The 20,631-nt window shown below is 33.9% G+C and overlaps 1 protein-coding gene across 1 annotated transcript in view; it reads left to right on the plus strand.

The window, feature by feature from the left end:
- Positions 1 to 11,436, plus strand: part of LOC128680951 (retinal homeobox protein Rx1-like) — a 40,128-nt gene extending 28,692 nt beyond the window's left edge. Inside the window, exons 3-4 of the mRNA XM_053764467.1 lie at positions 8,443 to 8,614; positions 9,629 to 11,436. Of these exons, the coding sequence (XP_053620442.1) occupies positions 8,443 to 8,614; positions 9,629 to 9,798 (342 nt within the window). The 3' untranslated portion in view covers positions 9,799 to 11,436. The remainder of the gene's footprint in view (positions 1 to 8,442; positions 8,615 to 9,628) is intronic.
- Positions 11,437 to 20,631: the final 9,195 nt, after the last annotated feature.

A 20,631-nucleotide genomic window follows, 5' to 3' on the forward strand; every position in this document is an offset into this window, starting at 1 on the left:
TTAATTAATTTAGACTAAAACGTGAAAAAGTGTGACGGCACACCCATGCTCCTGTGGTAAATCTAATTTCTGAATAAATAATTTGATTTACCTGTAACCTAATCTTGTAAGATTTGGTTTAACACACATTCCACGTCGCTTCAGTGATGGTGCACCCAGGTTCGGCACCCAACGAGGGAACATTGCAATGTTTTAGTGCACGGACGTGTTTTTTTTACACGCGTGCATTAAGGTATTTCTGATAATAATAAAAGAAAAACATTTTTGGAAAAAAACTTGTTTATTGAGACAGGTCTAAATATATCTACCGCAAAATGTCGCCCGACTAGACAAGCGACGCAGTGCCCACATCCGCAAAATGTCACAGTGACGTCATGTCCCTTTTCCCGCACTCATTCTATCTTTCCTTTTTTACTTTTATTTGGACAGGGCCGTGTATTGGAAATGTGATTTTATTTTACTTATTTCCCTCTTGTTCCTAAAAAAGTTATTTGTCGCTATCTCACTTTACATCATTAAATGATGTTGACCGAACGATACTGAATTTTTTTTATAAATAAGGATGGCATATACTCATAGGAGATTTGCATTCAACTTATATTTTGGTAAGTATAATTTGGTAAGTACTTATAAGGTACTCCTTAGTGTATAGCAAATATGTATGTAAGTGTACCTATATATATATATATATATATATATATATATATATATATATATATATATATATATATATATATATATATATATATATATATATATATATATATATATATATATATATATATATATATATATATATATATATATATATATATATATATTGCTATAATACATAAGCCCATTGACAGACGGACAACCGAGGGAGATTAACAATCGAACTTATGAATTTCTTCCTTCTATATAGAACTACGCGAAGCTCTCCAAGGATTGTTATATAAAATATTATTTTTATCTGTCTTTTTTAATTTAAATCGAAATATTACCTCAATGAGAAATTTTCTTCTAATATGTGAATCTAAAATTGTCAGAAAGATAATTTTGTGACATATTTTGCATAACATTTGGACACGTCGGATCATGTCATTCTCAACTTGCCTTTCGATCTTTTGATAAGATATTTATAAAAAAAATAATATCAAATTAAAATACATATCAAAATCTGTTCAATAAAATCATAATATCTTTTACAAATTTGAAATAACAGAATAACGCTAAAGCTTCTTGATTTCTATTCAGAATCGCTGAATATAAAATGTGTTTGCGAAGTAACTAGGTAGGTACTAACTACCTGTATATTTTCTCGTTTAACAATACCCCCACGCTTTCACGATTCGGTCAATTTAAAAAAATATTTTCACTGTCGTGTCTCTGGTCCTTTTTCAATTCCACTTTTGTTTTTATTGTCATGCCAAGTCGTTATTGATTGTGACAGCTGACTGTTCGGTTTTCAAAGTCGGAAAAAAGTTTCGATATGGATGTCAGAATTTAAAAATCGAATGTTTTCTTTTTCAGTGTAGAATCCAGTTATAATATTATTGAATTCGTATTTATCAAACTCATTTCATCTAACTGTATTTTAAGTGCATAATTCTCATTTACATGTATTCCTCTCACTCCTAAAAAAGTTAAAGCATACTTAAAGGTAAATTATGCTTTGTCACTAAGTATCGCACTTTACAATATCTGACACTGACAGAACGAAAACGAAAGCACAAAGTATGCTTTATCTTTCAAGAATACGTGGAAAATTTTATGACCATATTACTTAGTGGACACATCAAGAATTTATTAGGAAGGTAACTTAGATCATATTAAAATAGTTAATTGAATTTGTTACTAACGAAACAAGTTGGAAAAATCTTCAAAACCCAAAAAATCGATAGAAAACAAATGTAAATAAAGAACAAAGTCGTATTTTCGCGAGCCCAATTGAAATATCTTCCTAAACAAGCTTAAGTCGTATATCCCGCTTTCAATTCGTTCAGAAATCTCCGAAACATATCTCGTTAGGACGCGGAAGTGTCAGTAGCTACCCCTCCCCCCGCGACCCACCCCGCGAGAGGAAAATGGCGTGAGAACAGAATTTATTAAGCAGTTTAGTCAGTTTTATCTTCTCCCACTAAAATTCCCAAAACTTGATTTTATTAAAAGACTAAATATACGAGTAATTTCACGACAATCCGCCTGATGTAAAACCCTCTTTGGGAGTACTTTTTTACCGATCAAATTTCAATTTGTTATCCCTTAATTGACTCGTACGAAATCCGTGCTAGGATTTTGATCGAGTTCTCCGACTGTGTTCTTTTGCCTCCATTTTTTCCTTGACTTGGAAGTGATGCCAACTTCTTGGTATTTTTATGTAAACTGCATGAAATAAATAGAAAACTTTATAATTAATGTTGCTGACGTTTCAACGACACAGAAAGTTTAAAAAACACTAAATAAAAACTTACTAACAAAAAAAACTATTGTATTCCAGGGCGGGATCCACACACCCGACCACAGTTGGGTTATTTTCCTAAACCTTGTCATTTTGTTCGTCGGTGCGCCGACACGCGCCGCTCCGCGTTTCCGATTTAATAAACTGAACTGTCCTTGGAGGTAGAAAATGTATCTTTTGGATTATTGGATAGTTTTCTTAGCTTTTTACATGGGTAGTTTAGAGTTGTGATGTTGCCCTGGCTAAAATGTCCTGGCTAAAAGGCTGGCTTTGATGCAGACTTATTCTATAAATGAGCTCTGTTTGAATGAATAAATAACGTTATTAAACTATTTGCTTATATAAGCTAAGTATGTTTCTTAAATACACATAATTATTTTAATTATATTGGTCATTGAAATAATTTTATTTCCCGTTAACAACCCACTCAGGATGGCCCATTTAAACCTATATTACCTTTGGTATCTTGTGACAACACACAGCCACAGAGCAAACAGTTTAAAAACATAATTTAAAAATGCAAAATTAAACCTTAATCTTACGCATAAAAGATCAAATTACCATAAAGTCTGTTGTTAATATGAAAGGGTATGTCCTTATTAATAATATTGGATATTAAACCCTATCTGTAAGAATTTAAAGTACAAAATTGTGTGTGCATCTCAAACATAATTTTGGTGATGAATTGCCACGCGCCGCCCGCGGGTTAACACGCTCGACTGAAAATTTAAAAATATTAAACTTCAGAACTTGTATAGAGATGTTCGTAATACTGTTGAATATTGAGTTCTGTATCAGATTTATATTTTATTCTTACATAAAATTTTGTTTTACCGTGTACATTTGTAATTAACCCTAATAATGAAACCCAGAGAATGAACGGAACAAAATATAATTGAAAAAAAAAAATCTAGCTAAGTTTCATTTCCAAAAAAAAAATTCCATTCCGAAACAAAAACATTCCATGTTTTTACTCTAGATAGTTACAATACATCGACATTAAAAGCTTTTGCATTAAACAATAAAGCGTAAAAGAACAATGACTTAGTCCCAACTATAAATAAATGCGAAAGTAAGTTTATTTGTTACCTCTTCACGCTCTATCTAACTAATCTTCTTGAAATTTTGCGTACATGTAGTTTAAAGTATGGAGAAGAATATAGGGTAATACTATAATCACAGTTCACGTGGAAAATTTACTCGGGCTAAGCCGCGGAAAAAAGCTAGTAAGCTATAAAATGATTTATCAACTCTATATATTTCATTATAAACTGACTTGTATGTCGCAAGTCTAATTAGCGAACAATTCCGAACACGAAATGCTTAACTGCCTTAATTTCACCCCAATAACACGCTAATACACTACACCCCCGCCCCAAGACTAAACCTAACGTGAAATTTAGTGAATATTTCACTAAATCCTACTAATACTATAAATGCGAAAGTTTGTGAAGATGTATGTATATGTTTGTTACTCTTTCACGCAAAATCTACTGGACAGATTGTTATGAAATGTGGTACACGGTTAGAATGTAACCTAAGTAAGACCCATTAAAAAAACATTGTAACGAACTAAAAATTACTACTTACTAGTATATAAAAAGGAAGAATTATATTCATATATTTAAAAAAATACCAGTCTAACAATATTATGGGCTATTATTATATAAATATATTCAACAAATAAGAAAAATAGCTTATATCCTTGTTCCCATCTGTTCGATTGAATAGTTCTACGGTAGAACTAATGGTACTTTTTTTTTCTCACAACGTAAAAGTATATCTTTATAATTTTGTACATTCGACTGTGGTTTTTCCAACCGGATGCCTGGCTGACATCACCCCTCCTTGGGATTGTTGTCGTTGCATGTTAGCTACCAACCAACGCTACTTATGTACCTGTCTATTAAATCCGCCTTGTTGGAGTTGTCCTATTGTAGGGCGGAACCACATGCCACGTACTACATCTGTGTTTCTACACATATCAAATTTTACCGCAACCAATCGTGTAAATTTTGCGCGAACGATAAAATAACAACAGTTTCAATTTTTGTTTGTTCACATTGTAGCTACCAATAAACGAATTTTCTTTCTTTCAAAAACATTAGTTAGGTATTTACAAAAACTTTCACTTAATTCGCCGTATTAATTACGGCGATTAAAGTACGTAATGCGCCCTTTTTCTCGAAACACAAAACAGAATTATTCAAAAATTAGTCGAAAACCAAATCGTGGCTACTTGGCCGATAACATCAGCTAATAAAAATTAAATTAGTCCAACTGTGACTTTATGAGGTCAAGTGGCGTTTTGGGAATGAAGTTTAATATTGTTTGTAATTCGTAATAATCACCAAAATCGGCCACGTTGCTGTTGTCAGCGATCGAAAAATTTACGTGAAAAAAGCAAAGAGTAAATGTAGGTCTTAGGAGAAATTTAATTTGCAAGATTTATGTGTAACACAAACATCGGGATCGGTGAAACAGAAAAGCTTGTAAAAATCGCCGAAGATAGAAATCTTACTTACTTGTTTGCCTAATTAGAAACGTAACATAATTATAAACATTCTGCAGTGAGACAGATGTTTTAAAACTTGAAAATCATAAAAATACACTCATTTAAACAAGTAAACGTGATCAAATCATAGCTATTCAGTTAACCAAAAACATACACATGTTACTCTGTCCAACAATCCAACTAAATAATCGAGTTATTACCATCAAATGTTACAAACAGACAAACAGCAGGACATACTCGAGACAAATCAAATCATATTCAAATCAAACATTCAATTTCTACACTCGATTCCAAGCGCGCCAAATCTGACATCTGTCACTTTTGTACGCCATTGTTTTGACGTTTTTACTTTTTTATTTCGGCTTGCGACAGTTGGCGAAGGCGTACCCTTGTTATTTATTTTTGTTACATTCGTTTTTATTCAATTAGTGACGAATAAGATGTGGCATTATGTCCAAAGTTAAGTTGTAATTCGATGTTTTGGCAAATGGAATGGGATAACAAAATGTGATTACACTTAAATGAAAGAAGCCTTTGTTTTCTTTCACAATTATAGGTGCTTAAATGTCTGACTCATCTTCAACTCAATTTGTACTCTCATTTATGTACGTACTTAGATAATATAAATACTTTACAAGTACCTACTTGTTGTAACAATCGGTCAGAGGTACACTGAACGCGTATCCAGTACGTGCACAGCTATGCACGGAATTTTGCAGGAAATGTATATTTAACGCAAGTGCAATATACAATACAACCGTGCAGCAATTCAATATGTGTGCATGACCATATATGTTTTTCTTTCAATACACACTAAAATGTTTCAAGTAAAATTAGTAAAAGGGCGATGTAATTTTTATTTAGAAAAAAAATATATAGCGGCGTTAAATTGGATAAAATTAATACCGCGTCAAATGTGCAACAAGCACAAGTAATAACAAAAATTCTTTAACAAACAAAGCGACACGACAACAAACAATTCAACAAAGACAAGCACTAAACAACGCTACTTAATTTTTGATACTCACAGTGTAGGGTAAACGTGCCAGTAAACGACCACGCCAGCTAACGTCAAAGTTCACTCGCGTGCCCAAACTTATTATATCACAAACAAACGGTAGAAATTAGCCATTTACTCCTGTCGACTTTAATTTTTATTTTTGTGAATTAATAAAACATTTTCTGTACTTACCTGCGTTAATTAATGCAGCTGTTTGTAACATGATTTTGGGGTTTGATTAGGCTAGTCGTTTTCTTTGTTTTATGAGTTTGAAGTTTATAAATAATTTTGATTGAGAGGTACCTGCACACGACCTTGTTAAATTCTCTAACTTCAGTAAGTACTGAAAATAAGTATTTTCTTAGGACTTCATATCCATATGTTTATACTTATTTAATTGTTTTACCGTCAACCAATTGAATAATGTAATCTTGATCAATTAATTAGGTACATTTATTATTATCAGGTGTAAGTAAGCGTGCTTTGAGAAAAAAATAAGTAAATTATACAGTTATTATATAAGTCTGCACGAAGAGAGAGACAGACTCTCTCTTTTTCATTCATCTGAGAGTTTTCACGGTTCTTCCTCAGTCGTTAAGCGTCAGAACCCTGGGACCGCTTTCCTACTTATTCTTCAAAGACTCCATACTAACAGCAAAATCAAAATCTTCTCGACTGCAACAAACAGCAAATTAATCTGCCGATTTTTCCACCATCGCGTGTCGGCAAACTTTAATACGTGTGATCGCGACCAATGAGCGTGAAGTATGGTGTCTGCCCGTGCCATCGACTGTTCGCGCATTTATAATATTATTGGGGTTTCATGATTGTTTAATTGGCTAGTGTTTTATGATTTAGACAATCTTTACACGCTTGTTGGTCAAGGATGATTTTAATTAGAATTTTTCAGATTTAAAAGCTGCCTAGTCGCTTATAAGTTATCGAGTTTTGTTACTCTTATTTGTAAATAAATTCTGTGGATCCTTTTACGGAAAAATTACATGATAAGTGGAATACATTGTATATAAAGTTGCCAATTGACATAGCACACTGAACTAAAAAGTGTGCTGTGTGGTCTAAAAGTCCAATTATACACGGGCTATTGCCAAAATATTTACAAGAACTCCAAGGCATTCTCTTCAAGTTAGTAAACGTCAAATATCGATACTGTCATCGTAAACTCTCGATGTACTATAAAACTGTTTGCCTTTACGATCCGTATATTTCCATTGTTAAACATATTTAATACTTTTGACAGGTAAGCTATCAAATGTTGCATGTTTGTAACCTGCTGTCTCCTGAACTGAAATCGAAACGATCACGCGAACGCCGCGTATTTTTATACTGTGACCCCCCTGAATATATCATTTCACACTACAATTTGACACTACATTCACATCACATATCTCTTTTGTGTACAATCAAAACTGAACTTTACGACATAGACAATTGATGTGAATTTTACTCGTCTCACAGACAAGTAGGGTAGATGGTACAGTGATGGTACACCATTTGTATGATTGAGTTCGTGTTCAACGTTTTAACGTATTCAAAGTTAGTTTTGTTATGTCTGGCCTCCAACGGCTTAGAAGTGACGTGTTTTATATCTGATTTATTGTCTATACGCTGACTTTTTAGGAGTTTTATTGTACCATAAAGTTTCACGATCTAATAGATGGTGGCACATTAATTAGGCAAGTTTGTGACGCCCTTTATTTTATTAATAGGTGATTTACGTGACTAGAATTAGGGGCAGGATAATTGTGGTATTATTGGAGTCTAAAGGGATATTTTTAACGAACAAGTCTTCTACAGTTAATTTCAGTAAGAGACTACTATGATGTATAAAGCTTTTAATAGCTGTCAGATAACAACAGTCTTTCTATAAAGGTTCGACATCAATGTCACTTTCAAGCTCTTTAACTATTTCTACAACTAAAATCACCTCAATCCAATGCTCCACACCGACGTGAAAGAAGGACAAATAAATACTCTTTCATATTTTATATGATTAGCATGTACTTAAGTATTAGTAGATAGTATGACTGTAAAACTATTAGCCATCTTTTTTGTGTAGTCGTGTCAAAATATAAGCCTAGGTTTCCTTTCCCGCCCGGGCCTGGCAGAAGGGACAGACCCAAAAAGTGCTGGCTTGATGTTAAGAAGGATATGCGTGCTGTTACAACCGTCTATAATCGGACGTGGTGTTGCATGAGGAAAATGAAAATCCCATTGTTGAAAATAATAGTGAGATAAAAAAATCCTGGAATTGAGCGGGAGTTGAACCCGCGCCCCTGTCTATCCGGGACAGTGCTCTTAATATATAGACAGAGTCGCGGGTTCAACTCCCGCTCAATTCCAGGATATTTTCCCGCTCGATTCCTGATTTTTTTTCATGTCATTATTATTTTCAAAAATAAGTTAAGTGTCACACATGACATGTATAACAAATCCGTGAAAATTGAAAATCCCATCGTGCAATTTCAGGTCTGGTTCCAAAACCGTAGAGCCAAATGGCGGCGTCAAGAGAAGATGGAAGCAGCCAGGCTGGGCCTCTCGGAGTATGGCTGCGGGACTGGTGGAGGAATTCCCAGGTTAAGTGGACTCGGCCTGCCCGTCGATCCGTGGTTAGCACCCCCCCTGCTCACCGCTTTACCAGGTAAGCCATTTTTTTTTCTTTATTGATCTAAAGGTGTTTTGTCGCGCAGTGACTATGTCACCACAGTAAGGTTTAATGAAACCAAATTCATATTAAACATTCTTTGTGAAAGAGAAAAATGAAAGAGAGAGAAAGAAATAAATGTTTATTTGCCATAAATTACAAATTCACATTAAGTATTTAGTTTGACGAAGCTTTTTGCGGATTTTACTGTTGTATATTCACAGTTTGACAAAGCTTGTATAGGTTTTGACGAAGCACGTAGCAACTAATTATGTAATCATTTATTACTGATTACAAAATATTTAGTACACAAAAACATATCAAATAGATTATATTAAGGCAAATTGGTCTCCGATCAGCACAATTCATGGCATCTTAGGATGGTTTCTTCTTCTTCTTAACCTTTTCCCACTCATGTGGGGTCGGCACAGTATGTTAACTCCATCCATTTAACTCTGTTACTTGTCATTTCACTCAACACTCATAATACTTATTCTTACATTTTTTAAGCAATCTATCCATCTCTTCTTGGGTTTCCCTCTATTCTTGATACTGATTTCCATTTTTAGTGACCCGTTTAATAATTTGAAGCTGTGGTGGTATAATGGTTAAGATGTGAACCGAAAAGTCCCGAGTTGGAATCCTACTCATGCCACACGAGTTTGTTTACCAATCTGACTCATGTATAGTAGTTTTCAGTGACCACCATTTACTTCCGGTGAGGGGAAACATCGTGGGGAAACCTACACTCTGGGTGATTGTCAACTTGTGCGTGAAATGGAGAAGGCAATGTTTGTTTCATTCCATGTAATGACCACTGCCCTCAGCCAAAAGGAATACGACTATGAAGAGAGAGAGTAATAGGAGTTTTTTTCCGTCTCATTTTAGGATGACTTATATATCATTTATTGACGTCAAAAATAAGCATTGTAATATTATGCATTACTAACTTAAATTTTGATTCATTGTTACTTGAAAACATTCATTAAATATTACAAATTTTTGTTCCAGGTTTCCTCAGCCACCCGCCTTCAGGTTACCCGAGCTACTTAACCCCTCCGGCCCCCGCGCCCCCCGCCCCGCCGGCCCCTCCCGACCCCCGCTCCACCTCCATAGCTGCTCTCAGGATGAAGGCGAAGGAACACGTGGAAAGCCTGAGCAAAGGTCTACAGATGGTGTAAAAGTTTAAACAAAAAAAGATTTTAACTCATTTGGATAGATTAGTATGATTTGGTGCACGCGTTTGAGAAGTTTCTGTCGTCGAATTGTTTGCCAAACTTTTCGGATTCGATATACATTGGTGGTTTTTTATTGCGCTATACTACAAAGCACTCATACTAACTACGCAGTGTTCACACATTTGCGTAGGAATGTATTTGAGTTCGGCGTGTAAATCAATGTGTATTGTCTACACACTATCGTTGAACTCAGACGGATGCCGCCGCCGCGAACACATGAAAATATACTTGTGTTATAAAATATAATTACCTAATCGTATTTCTGCGTAGACAAAATGTGGCTACTGAAGTGAATAATAAGGTAACAAATTATCATTTTGATATGATTTGTAATTATTAAAAATATATGAATCCCTACCGTCTAAATTTCCAAGGCGTCGCCACGATTTGTTTTTTCCTGATTGAATAATAACAATTGTGTCTAAGTATTTTAAAAGATGTATAACATAGATTGATAACATTATGTGGAACTAATAGGTAAATAGTTGATTCCTAAAGCAATAATATTGTAAATATAGATGGTTTATTCAACGTGGCTCTATCACTTTACATGATAAGTTTTTGTGTGTAGGTATTCAATAGATGATAATGTAATTTTATAAAACATGAGTAAATATGCTTTATAAGAATAAGACCCCATTGTAAATTTAAACGCACTAAATTATTGTCTTTTTTTCAGTTTTGATTGATTATGTACTTAATGTAATGCCATACCTATTATAAAATGTAGAAATTGTAAAAAGCTAATTGTGATTAACTGAAATTACTTATATAAAAAAACTGAGTTTTCTCAATTAGATATGTTCATTATGTTTCTGTAATTGTATAATTACTAGCATTGTCCCGCAGCAAAATGTATCGTGTGTGTTTGTCATACAATCCTTTACCCCTCATTTCTAGTATTTGGTGGTAGAAATTTAAGAAAAAAGTACCTACTCAATGTTTGAACTCGAGTCTTACACTGTGTCTGTTCCAAATTTTATCAAAGTCGGTCCAGCAGGTTAGCCGTGAATTACAGGCAGACTTTCGCATTTATATTATAACTAGCCGAAACCCGCGACTTCATTCGTCTGGCCGAACAATTTTTGATAAGGAGTCAAAATTATTTAGAGACATTGTACAGACAAAGCGTAACGATTGCGATCCGATGGGTATCTATATCCATCAGACTGAAAAACTATATTTCTGGCACAATATAAATAAAGAAATCCAATTCATCCGATCATTTCAAAATTACCGAAAAATTAAGAAAAATATCTTAGTTTTTATTCTGTCCATAGAAGACATATTAAAATAAATATAATTACATATCAACAACTCGATATGGAACTCTATGCTATATGGTTATTACCATGAATTAATTTGCAATGACTTTTGGGTAGCTTTATGTGCCGTTTACTGTACACAATTACTATAACTTTTGATAACTTTTCTGTTTTTTTTTAAGGAACCATAACTACAAACTAGTGTTCGATGTAAATATTTTGAAGTATTTATTTGTAACATGTAAATATGAGTGTACCTATGTATGTAGTTATTATAGCTATAAATTATTATAATGTCTATATCTTGAGTTAGGAAAATAAATGTGTCCTTTCATTATGCGATTTTTAACTTTTACCTATGTAATACCGTCTCCTTAATAATAATAATCATATTATTCGTAGTAAAAACTAAATTGAAAATAAAATAAAAACCACTCACAAAATTGCTGGTATCCTCTCACCTGCTAGATAAGAGCTGACGGTTACCAAACGACTGAACGCACATTTTCCAAACATAGCTAAGAACACACTCGATTAAATTGAACAATCTCGACGACCTCGGTAGCGCAGTGGTAATGTCCTTGCCTGTGAACCAAGAGCTCCCGGGTTCGATCCCCGGTCAGGTGGTGATGGAAAATGATCTTTTTCGGATTGGCCTGGGTCTCCGAAGCGGTGGTGGTGTAATGGTTAAGACACCCGTCTGTGGATCGAAAGGTCTCAGGTTCATATTCTACTCGTGCCATACAAGTTTGTATACCAATCTGACAATATATAACCAGTAGTTTTCAGAGACCACCACTTGCCTCCGGTGAAGGAAAACCTCGTGAGGAAGCCTGCACACTTGTGACCAGTTTAATTCATAAATGTGTATACGACTACCTGCCACTAGTAAGTAGTCGTAGAAGTCATGTCAGATGCCTTCAGGCGACTTGAATGAAATCTGACACCAGTGTTAGCAATAACACTATTATGATAAATGAAGAAGAAGTAATAACACACCCGATATAATAATAATTAAATTATCTTTCAAATGAAAAAAAAAAAAAACTAGATCATCATCATTCAGCCGACAGATACACACACACGTTAATCTTATAACACGTTATCCTTCTATCATCGGGGGTTAAAAAGTAGTATGAGTCATTGTAGATAAATTAATATACAGCAATGTAACAACTTATACATAAAAAACAATATATAAAACTCTTAAAACTCGTAGAAAAAACATTGTTGTTTATGAGGAGCTTTCTAGTGCTGCGAGAATGCTGGTGTTTTAAAAAATGACATGCATACGAGCACATATAGAGTGCTAAGTTAAGGTATCTTAGGTAAATCATTTATGCGAAGTCTCAAGTTAATATCAACGCTTCTAAAAATTATGCTTGCAAGTTGATATTGATACTGACGTCAACTTAGGTAAGTAAAACCCTAAGGTTTGTAACATTAAGTTCGTACCTAAATAATGATTATTAGATTTTACTCATTAAAAAGTAAGCGGACCCTGGGCTCCGACGCCTAATGTCTGAGAAAGTAACCGACTCAGATGAGAGATTAATGCCGGCTCCACACTGACGAGAGCCTCGCTCTTAAATTACACGACCAAAGTGGCAATGACATGAAATAACTCTTTCTCTCATCTTCGCGTGTTCCTAGTTGTATTCGGGTCTGTGACGCCGCGCAGCCAGGGATTAGCGCAAAAAAAATCTTAAAATTTTGAATATTCGACTGTGATTTTATAACAGGTCGCTGGTCCCCTAGTCGCCTCGTACAAAATCCACGAGAGATTATGGAGTGGTCCTATTTTAGGGCGGGACCTCGGGCCCCAAAATATAATATATCTACATCTGTAACATTTTATCATGTAGAATAAAGATAAGGGGGCAAACATACGATTTATATAAATGTTAGGGTGCGTTATAAGTTAAAAATACAACAAAAATAAAGTAGGTAATTTGTTAACTTGTTATTTGCATACGAGCCCGCGCTACATAATAAACGCAAATTAATATTACAAGTAATAACAGATTTAATTAGTATAGTTCAGGAGCTAGTGTGTAAAAATATGTTTTTTTAATGAACTACATAGCAGTGGAAATATTTTTTTACTTTTCCCCACAATTACAGTGTTTCCCCTTCATTTTGCTCTAGCATTTGTTATTATTTATTATAATAGATTTCATACTGTAACGCAGCTACGCTTTGTTTGGAATCTCTTTCGATGTATTTCGCCTGCGCTGGCACATTTGGATAAATTTTAAAATGTCATAAATTTTAAAATTCTATATTCACTCGAACACTTTGACGCGAAAACATTACGATCGCGAAGCTAGCGAGGCCAGAGGGCTGTGATAAATTTATAAACATTAAATAAAATAATAAGAACAGACCCAATAAGGGTAAGTGAAGTAAGTACCTAATCTCTATTTTAGATTTTTAATTTATATTTAATTGTTCTAGGTCTTACCATAAGTTTTATAATAAACTTACTTTGCTACCTACTGCCTAGTGCTTATTTATTATAACCCACGATTTAAGTGATAAAACATATAGACCAGGATATAGAAGTCAACCTCTTTGCTGCCAACAGTGAAGTCGTATTTCAATAAATGAATAATTTAGTTCGATTTACACTTTACAGTTTTTACAATAAAACGAAAAACCGGAATAAGGACGAGCTTAGAAGAATTAAATCGATGTGACATCAACGCATAGAATTCACACGCCTTGTATTTATACATATTTTTTTGACATAAATAATTGAATTGCCTATTTAACAATTTAAATTTAACATTTCTTGATTATTTGATATTCATGTATTTATTTATATTACATATGCTGCATTGAAATATAACAGTTGACTTTTATTATCAATAAACATGGTTATAAGTTAAAAACTAATATAAAAATGTGATGTCTGTCCCCTGGACTACACGATAAGTAAGCACAACAATTAACAACACATAGTCTCGGACACGAGAGGCGCGCATTAACTGACCGACTTAATGTTCTAATTTGTTATATTTACTAGTTTCGGCCCACGACTGCACTTATCTGAGTATTAATTAGTTTAGATGGTTTTACGTAGATATCTATACAAACTGAATGGCGTTGCAGGGGCGAGACGAAAAATATGATTGGTTGCTGAAATTATCAGCATAAAATATATTAAATTCTACAATCAATGAATACATAAACTGTGATTAAATATATAGATAAAAAATATGTATTTTAATACAAACTTATATATATATTAGCAGATAATTAATAAGTAGGTACAATATGGATGGATTTTTCTTCACGCATGAATAGATTTCAGGAAAAAAATGTATGCCGACTCCACACAATGTTATATGTTCATTCATTTGCGTCGGCATAATCTGAGTTCGGCGATAGTATGGGGCCTAAATAAGAAAAAACACATGATGTTTGATAAAGATTTTTTTTATTTTCCTAGCGGAAACAAAGCCTCAAGGCGTACCCGTTAACCCGTAAATTAAAAATAGTACCGCTACTCGCCGCTGTGGCGCTAGCAGTTATCGGATTTTTAATTACGCGGCGTGGGCCCCGGGCGGGTTGGCGTGGCAGACAATTTGCAACTCAAAGCCGCTGAAAAAACCCTAAAACACCCGACACACAGCCCTTTGGCACTCGGTTAGGAACATACACATGCATGGAGTATAGCTGTAAATTTTATAAATTCTTGTGTTGTTTCTTCTATTTGATCACTTTGAAAGATCGCTTCAAAAAGATGTGTTACATTTGTCCTAAATAGTGATAAATATATGATAATAATATGTTTGATGGCTTTTTTGCACAAAAATCTAAATTAAAAACCAGCGATATACTTCAGTTCACCCAATTGCGTAGTTTGCACGACAGCTTTTATTTAACGTAGGTAATGAAAAACCGAATCAGCCAGAGTTTAGCAAATCAACTCAGCAAAAGTGTACAGCTGGCATTTCATAATCGCCTCGTAAGTTCGTATCCGTATAGGGTGCTTGATGTGCTGTCGACTGTACGATATCCACGGGAGGTCACGGAGTGGTCCTACATATCTTAAGCCAACAACACGCGTTAGTGGTTACCCATATTCTATCTAAATGAATCTGTAAAGAACAGGGAGCCATCCTTTCCATACCATCATCTCTTAACGCGATCCGCTTTACGACCTAAACTGATCTGCATCGCAAATTCGTACCATCGACTTAATTTTTTGTATGAATGCGATTCATTTTAGGTTCCCAAATCGAACGGAGTTCCATTGGAATCGTTCTGTAAAAGTAGATGGTAGGCCTGCTGTACTCCACAGTTTCTCTGTTCCGCACAGCGATCTCTCTCTCGGTGAATTTCGTTAGCTCTCATTTGTTTTGCCGTAATTGCTCGAGATATGAGGGTTTATTGAAGCACCGGGACCGCCCCGCTTCTTTATTGGATTGCCAATTGGCTCTTTAAGTTGGCGCGTGGAACGCAAGCGAACTAATTCCTGAGCTATTAAAATGTCTTTTTTAACGCGCTGGTAGCGTCCTCACTCAGAGTAAACTTTTAGTTGACAGACTTCATAAAGAGTTTGTGTAACTGGCTTAATAAGGTTGCTGATTGCTGCTCTTTTGTACAAGGAATGTAATAAATGATATATAAAAAAAAGTTACGTTGAATTGTTTCATATAATGAAGTTTTCATGATTTATATGAAATGTATACCTATATTCTTTGATTTCTCTATACATAATAAGCAATGGACAAAATTTTGATCTGATGTTTTTGATGCACCTTACGAATGTAGAATCATCAGTGAAAAATTACTTTATTATCCAAAATAGTGAAGCGTTATTAGATACGCTTCACGCTAACTGTAGGCACCTACCTCCTAATGACGTCATTCCATAAAGTTTCATTGCTTATGAATTAACTCAGAATTACAAAGCCAAGGTGAAAAGTAGTTAATTGTGTCTAATGATACATTTTTCTATCACATTGTTTTTTGGCAATTCAGGTTTCAGGTACCAGTTCCCTATTTTCAAACGTGGCCGAATATCCGTCCGGTATTTTATTTAACTTTAAATAAATCATTAAGTATTTACATTTTAAAGAAATAATTAAAAATATATAAATAAAGAATAACTAAATTAAACTTACTTAAAATGAAAACTAAAGTATAGACAAAAAATAATTTAAATAATAAATTGAACTTAAATCGCCATCGTCGTGAAAGTTCCCAGAAGGCTTTCCATGTTGTTTGTATTTGGTTTGTATAGTTTTATGCATGGACGTATAAAAAAGGTTGTATGTTTGTTAGTGGTTTATCTATTTATTTATTTCAATAACGATATCCTTTATTTTTTTTAGAAACGATATCGTTGATTTAATAAGACAAAATATAAAATGTTTACTATCATTTTTAAATCACAAATATAAAACATTATGTCGAGATTTTATTCATTCCCTATTATGCATTTGTAATAGGTACCTCTACCTACTAGCTTCAAATAAACAATCTGTGCTTCAAAAAATGGAGATTATGTTTTCATTTTGTTAAAAACATATTTGATTAATTCTTTAACTAACAAAAATCATATATTAAAATTAAGAACGCTAATATGAATATAAATGATATTTCAAATATGTACGTAGAGTATTTCCAATTAGCAAACATAACGCCATCTATGCACAATATTCATGAATATATAGAGAAACAGAAATAACAGAAAAGCACATTAAAAGCATAATTGCGCCATCTATTGATGAATAGCTGACACTGTTTTGTTTAAATATGCTCTGTAAGATGGCAGCACTGATTTTTCACGACAATATTTTTGCCAAATACTTATACACAAATTAATTTAAGTTTGTTATAAGCCCAAATTGATTTATTTTTATAAAACAAATGTATTTTATGCTGTCTATACACTATTGACAGTTCGCCTAACTTTTTCACATTGCTCTAAATGCGGTAAATGCTCTCATACAAACTACGCAATCTTCGTTAATTCATGTCAACATCCACCTGAGTCAGGCGATAGTGTGTAGGCGGCACTTTGATCTAAATAATTCAATCAGAAATAATCTGATCATGATATGATGAATAAGAAATTTAATGAGTAACATGGAAGAAAATTCGCTACGTTTATTTACTACAAAATATTACGGTATATTCATAGATTATAATTGTATTAAGTATCTGAAAATTAATATTATGAATACTTTATTTGGAAGTATAGGAATTCAAAAAATATAATGCTTCAAAATTGAGCCGCAAGATTCCATCCGAACATTACCTACCTAATCAAGTTAAATAAAAGCTTTTAAAAAATAAATATCCCTTGCACCCACGGCTTGCACCACTCAAATATCTATGAAAGTTATCACGTCAGAGTATCATATAGTGGCATGTGCTAAATGCGACCCTAACTACAATTTAATAAAGCAAGCTAAAGCGCGCTTCGCCGACAGTAATAACGTTTGCATTAGAGACGCGGTAGTGTGACAGCCAAGTTTAAGCAGAATGACCAAGTGCGGATGAGGATAAATAACTAAACATTATGGATATATCACACAGATTGAGTTAGCTACAAAGTAGGTATTTTCGAGACTTCTGTTATGCGATACTAACTCAACGATACTATTCGATATTTTACACAGGTATGTATATGTCTATAGATAAACATCCAAGATCACTATGACAATAATTAGAGATCGTCTAGGAATCATAAGGAAATTATAATTAGTAATTTCACGTGAACTATTTTAGCCTAGCAATCTTTGTTCACGATCAAAATAAAGAGTTTTCTATTATAAACAGTCAGCAAAACATATTTTGTATTTTATTTATTTTTTGGTATCCGATAGATAGTGCGTTTGTAGATTTGCCATCGTAACGTAAAAAAGAAAAAGAAAATATTATTTTACACACAATAGACGAGCCTAGTTAGAAAACTTACATTTTAGAAGCTTTATACATTACTTATACTCATGACATAATTTTCACGAGCGTTATTTGGTTAATGTGTAAGCTTCGTCGTTACATTCGTCTTACTACGTCGTTACAGTCGATATATTATTATGATGACAAGAAAACAAACAAGATGAACATCTAAGGCCTTACGAGTATATTACTATAGTAAAATAGTTCAACCATACTTTTAATCAAGGTACTAATCCGACGCTAAACTTGACAACAGTTCCTGATATAAATACTAGTTTTTGCGTGAACTTGGCCCGTTTTTCACCTTTATATTTCTGGTGGGATTTGTAAAAATATCCGCAGACATACCGTTAAGGGCAAGCGTGTCTCGATTATTGAATATTTTAAATATATTTTTATAAAATATTACACAGATTTTTGTTTTTTTTTTTTTTATAACAGATAAACTAGTTAGCTTACATCTCCCGTGGATGTCATACAAGGCGACTAAGGGACACATAGCCTAGGCAGTTAATAGGCAACAATAGCATTCCCAAGGAGGGTTGAGGTCAGGCAGGCGGCAGGTTGTAAAGTCACAGCCGGATATTCAAAATTTTAGTTAGTATTTTAGTTTTTTTTACGCTTCGGGCTTCTCAGCTTCACAACCCCGAACGCAACCGGCTGCATGCAGAAATTAGAAAATTAGAATTAATCAAATGTGCGTACCTTATGTATGTAGGTACCTAAGTAGTTGATTAATTGTATACTATTTACTACTAAAATAATTTAAACGAAATTTTTGCTAAAATAGATTTTTAATTACAGCTAAATACTTCGCCTTAATCCTTGCGCGGTCTCATAGAGTTTTATTTGCGCGTCGCCTTAACCCGCGCGCAGCCAATATTAAATTCCACTCCCCCCTCCTCCCAGAATTACATTATGTTTGCTATACTCAATACATTGCCGCTTCAAACGCTTAGCGGTTTAATTTTCCATACAAAACCCGCAATGTACAACGCTAATCAAATATTAATGCTGGTTTTGACTGTGTAATTTGTTCTGTGGATTTGTATTTTTGTCTGCGTGTTTTTTGTTTGTACATTTGTCCTATTTTCTCATAATATAGCCATAAGATTACCATTCAAGAAAAATTTAAGACTAGAGTCTAGCTATCCGATTTTTACGAAACAGTTATTTAGAAAAACACGTGCTATCACCAACACGCTGATGGCTTAAGCCACGAATACACTAGGGAACATTTGACGCGCAGGCGTTCCCTGATCAAATGTTCAATGATCTTACTCATGCAATTTGTAATGAAAAGGAAAGAACGATTTCTTTCCTTTTCATTACAAATTGCGTGAGTAAGATCGACGAAGGTATGTGCTATTTCACTCGAGTCAATAGTAATGCGTGAGATGGAGTGATATGTTGCGCGTCAAATGTTGCCTTAGTATATTCGCAGCAATAGTGCGTTTTAAGAAAATTATAGTTCAACCTTTGATTTTGGTGTAAATCGTTTCAGCATAATATATTCACTTTTAAGAATAAAAATTATTATTTTCAGGTGCCATTAAATTTCTTGTTATTGAAAATTATGAAAACAAGGTAAACTTACAAACCTAGTATTAAATATTGTCAAAGACATACTTCACCAAAAATATACATCACATACACATACAAAAACATAACATAATTTTCTCATTTTGTAAGGCCGAATAGACGGTAGACGTTACTCTTAAGCTGAATAACATTTTACTTATTTCAAACCCCACACGATTCTAGTAGCGGTTACAATTAGTATTAAAATAAATTGATAGATACTGATTTAGGATACTTTAATACGCGGACGGAGCCGCGGACAGCTAGCAATTAAATAAATTGGAATAAATTTTCAAAAATCAAAGGTATACAGTTCAAAATGGCGGCTCCAAGCTCTCCATAAGTAAACAGGGAGTTTGTTCGCTTTCCATTGGAGTAACAGACGAACCAAACTCTGTAATTAAAAATGTTCAGTCTTTATTAAATCAGGCCTCGGTATCTCGTGATGAACGTACAGACATACATATACTACGTAGGTATACAAAATAAAACAAACAGGTTTTCTATGATATTTCAAGAAAATTTTCATTTGAAATTGAAATAATATTATACCGTAGCTTTGAATGGAATGCTGAATGTGTGATGGGCACGATGCCTAAAGGACCTTCTTTCTTCTAATTTTCTCTCTTCAAAATTTTCTCTCTAATAAAGTACTAAATCGAATCGAATGAACATTATCAAGTAAATCACTACATGAATGTTAAATCTCCCAACTCGACCAATTTACGTGTGTTTACTGTTTAATTTCCCCAAATCCGGTTTCAACTGGTTATTACCGCCCAATTCCGCTGTAAACTGTATTAGTTGTATGTAAACATATGCTACAGGTTGGGATAACGATATATAATTGACTAATTGTATTTTTTGTTTATTGTTCCAAGCGAAACACACTTATGAAAGGGCGCAGTGGTTAACCGAGAGGTCCCGGGTTCGATCCCCAGTCGGGTCATGATAGAAAATGATTTTTTTCTGATTGGCCCGGGTCTTGGATGTTTATTTATATATGTAT

The sequence above is a fragment of the Plodia interpunctella genome, chromosome 25, assembly GCF_027563975.2.
Source record: "Plodia interpunctella isolate USDA-ARS_2022_Savannah chromosome 25, ilPloInte3.2, whole genome shotgun sequence".
In the NCBI taxonomy this organism is placed as follows: domain Eukaryota; kingdom Metazoa; phylum Arthropoda; class Insecta; order Lepidoptera; family Pyralidae; genus Plodia; species Plodia interpunctella.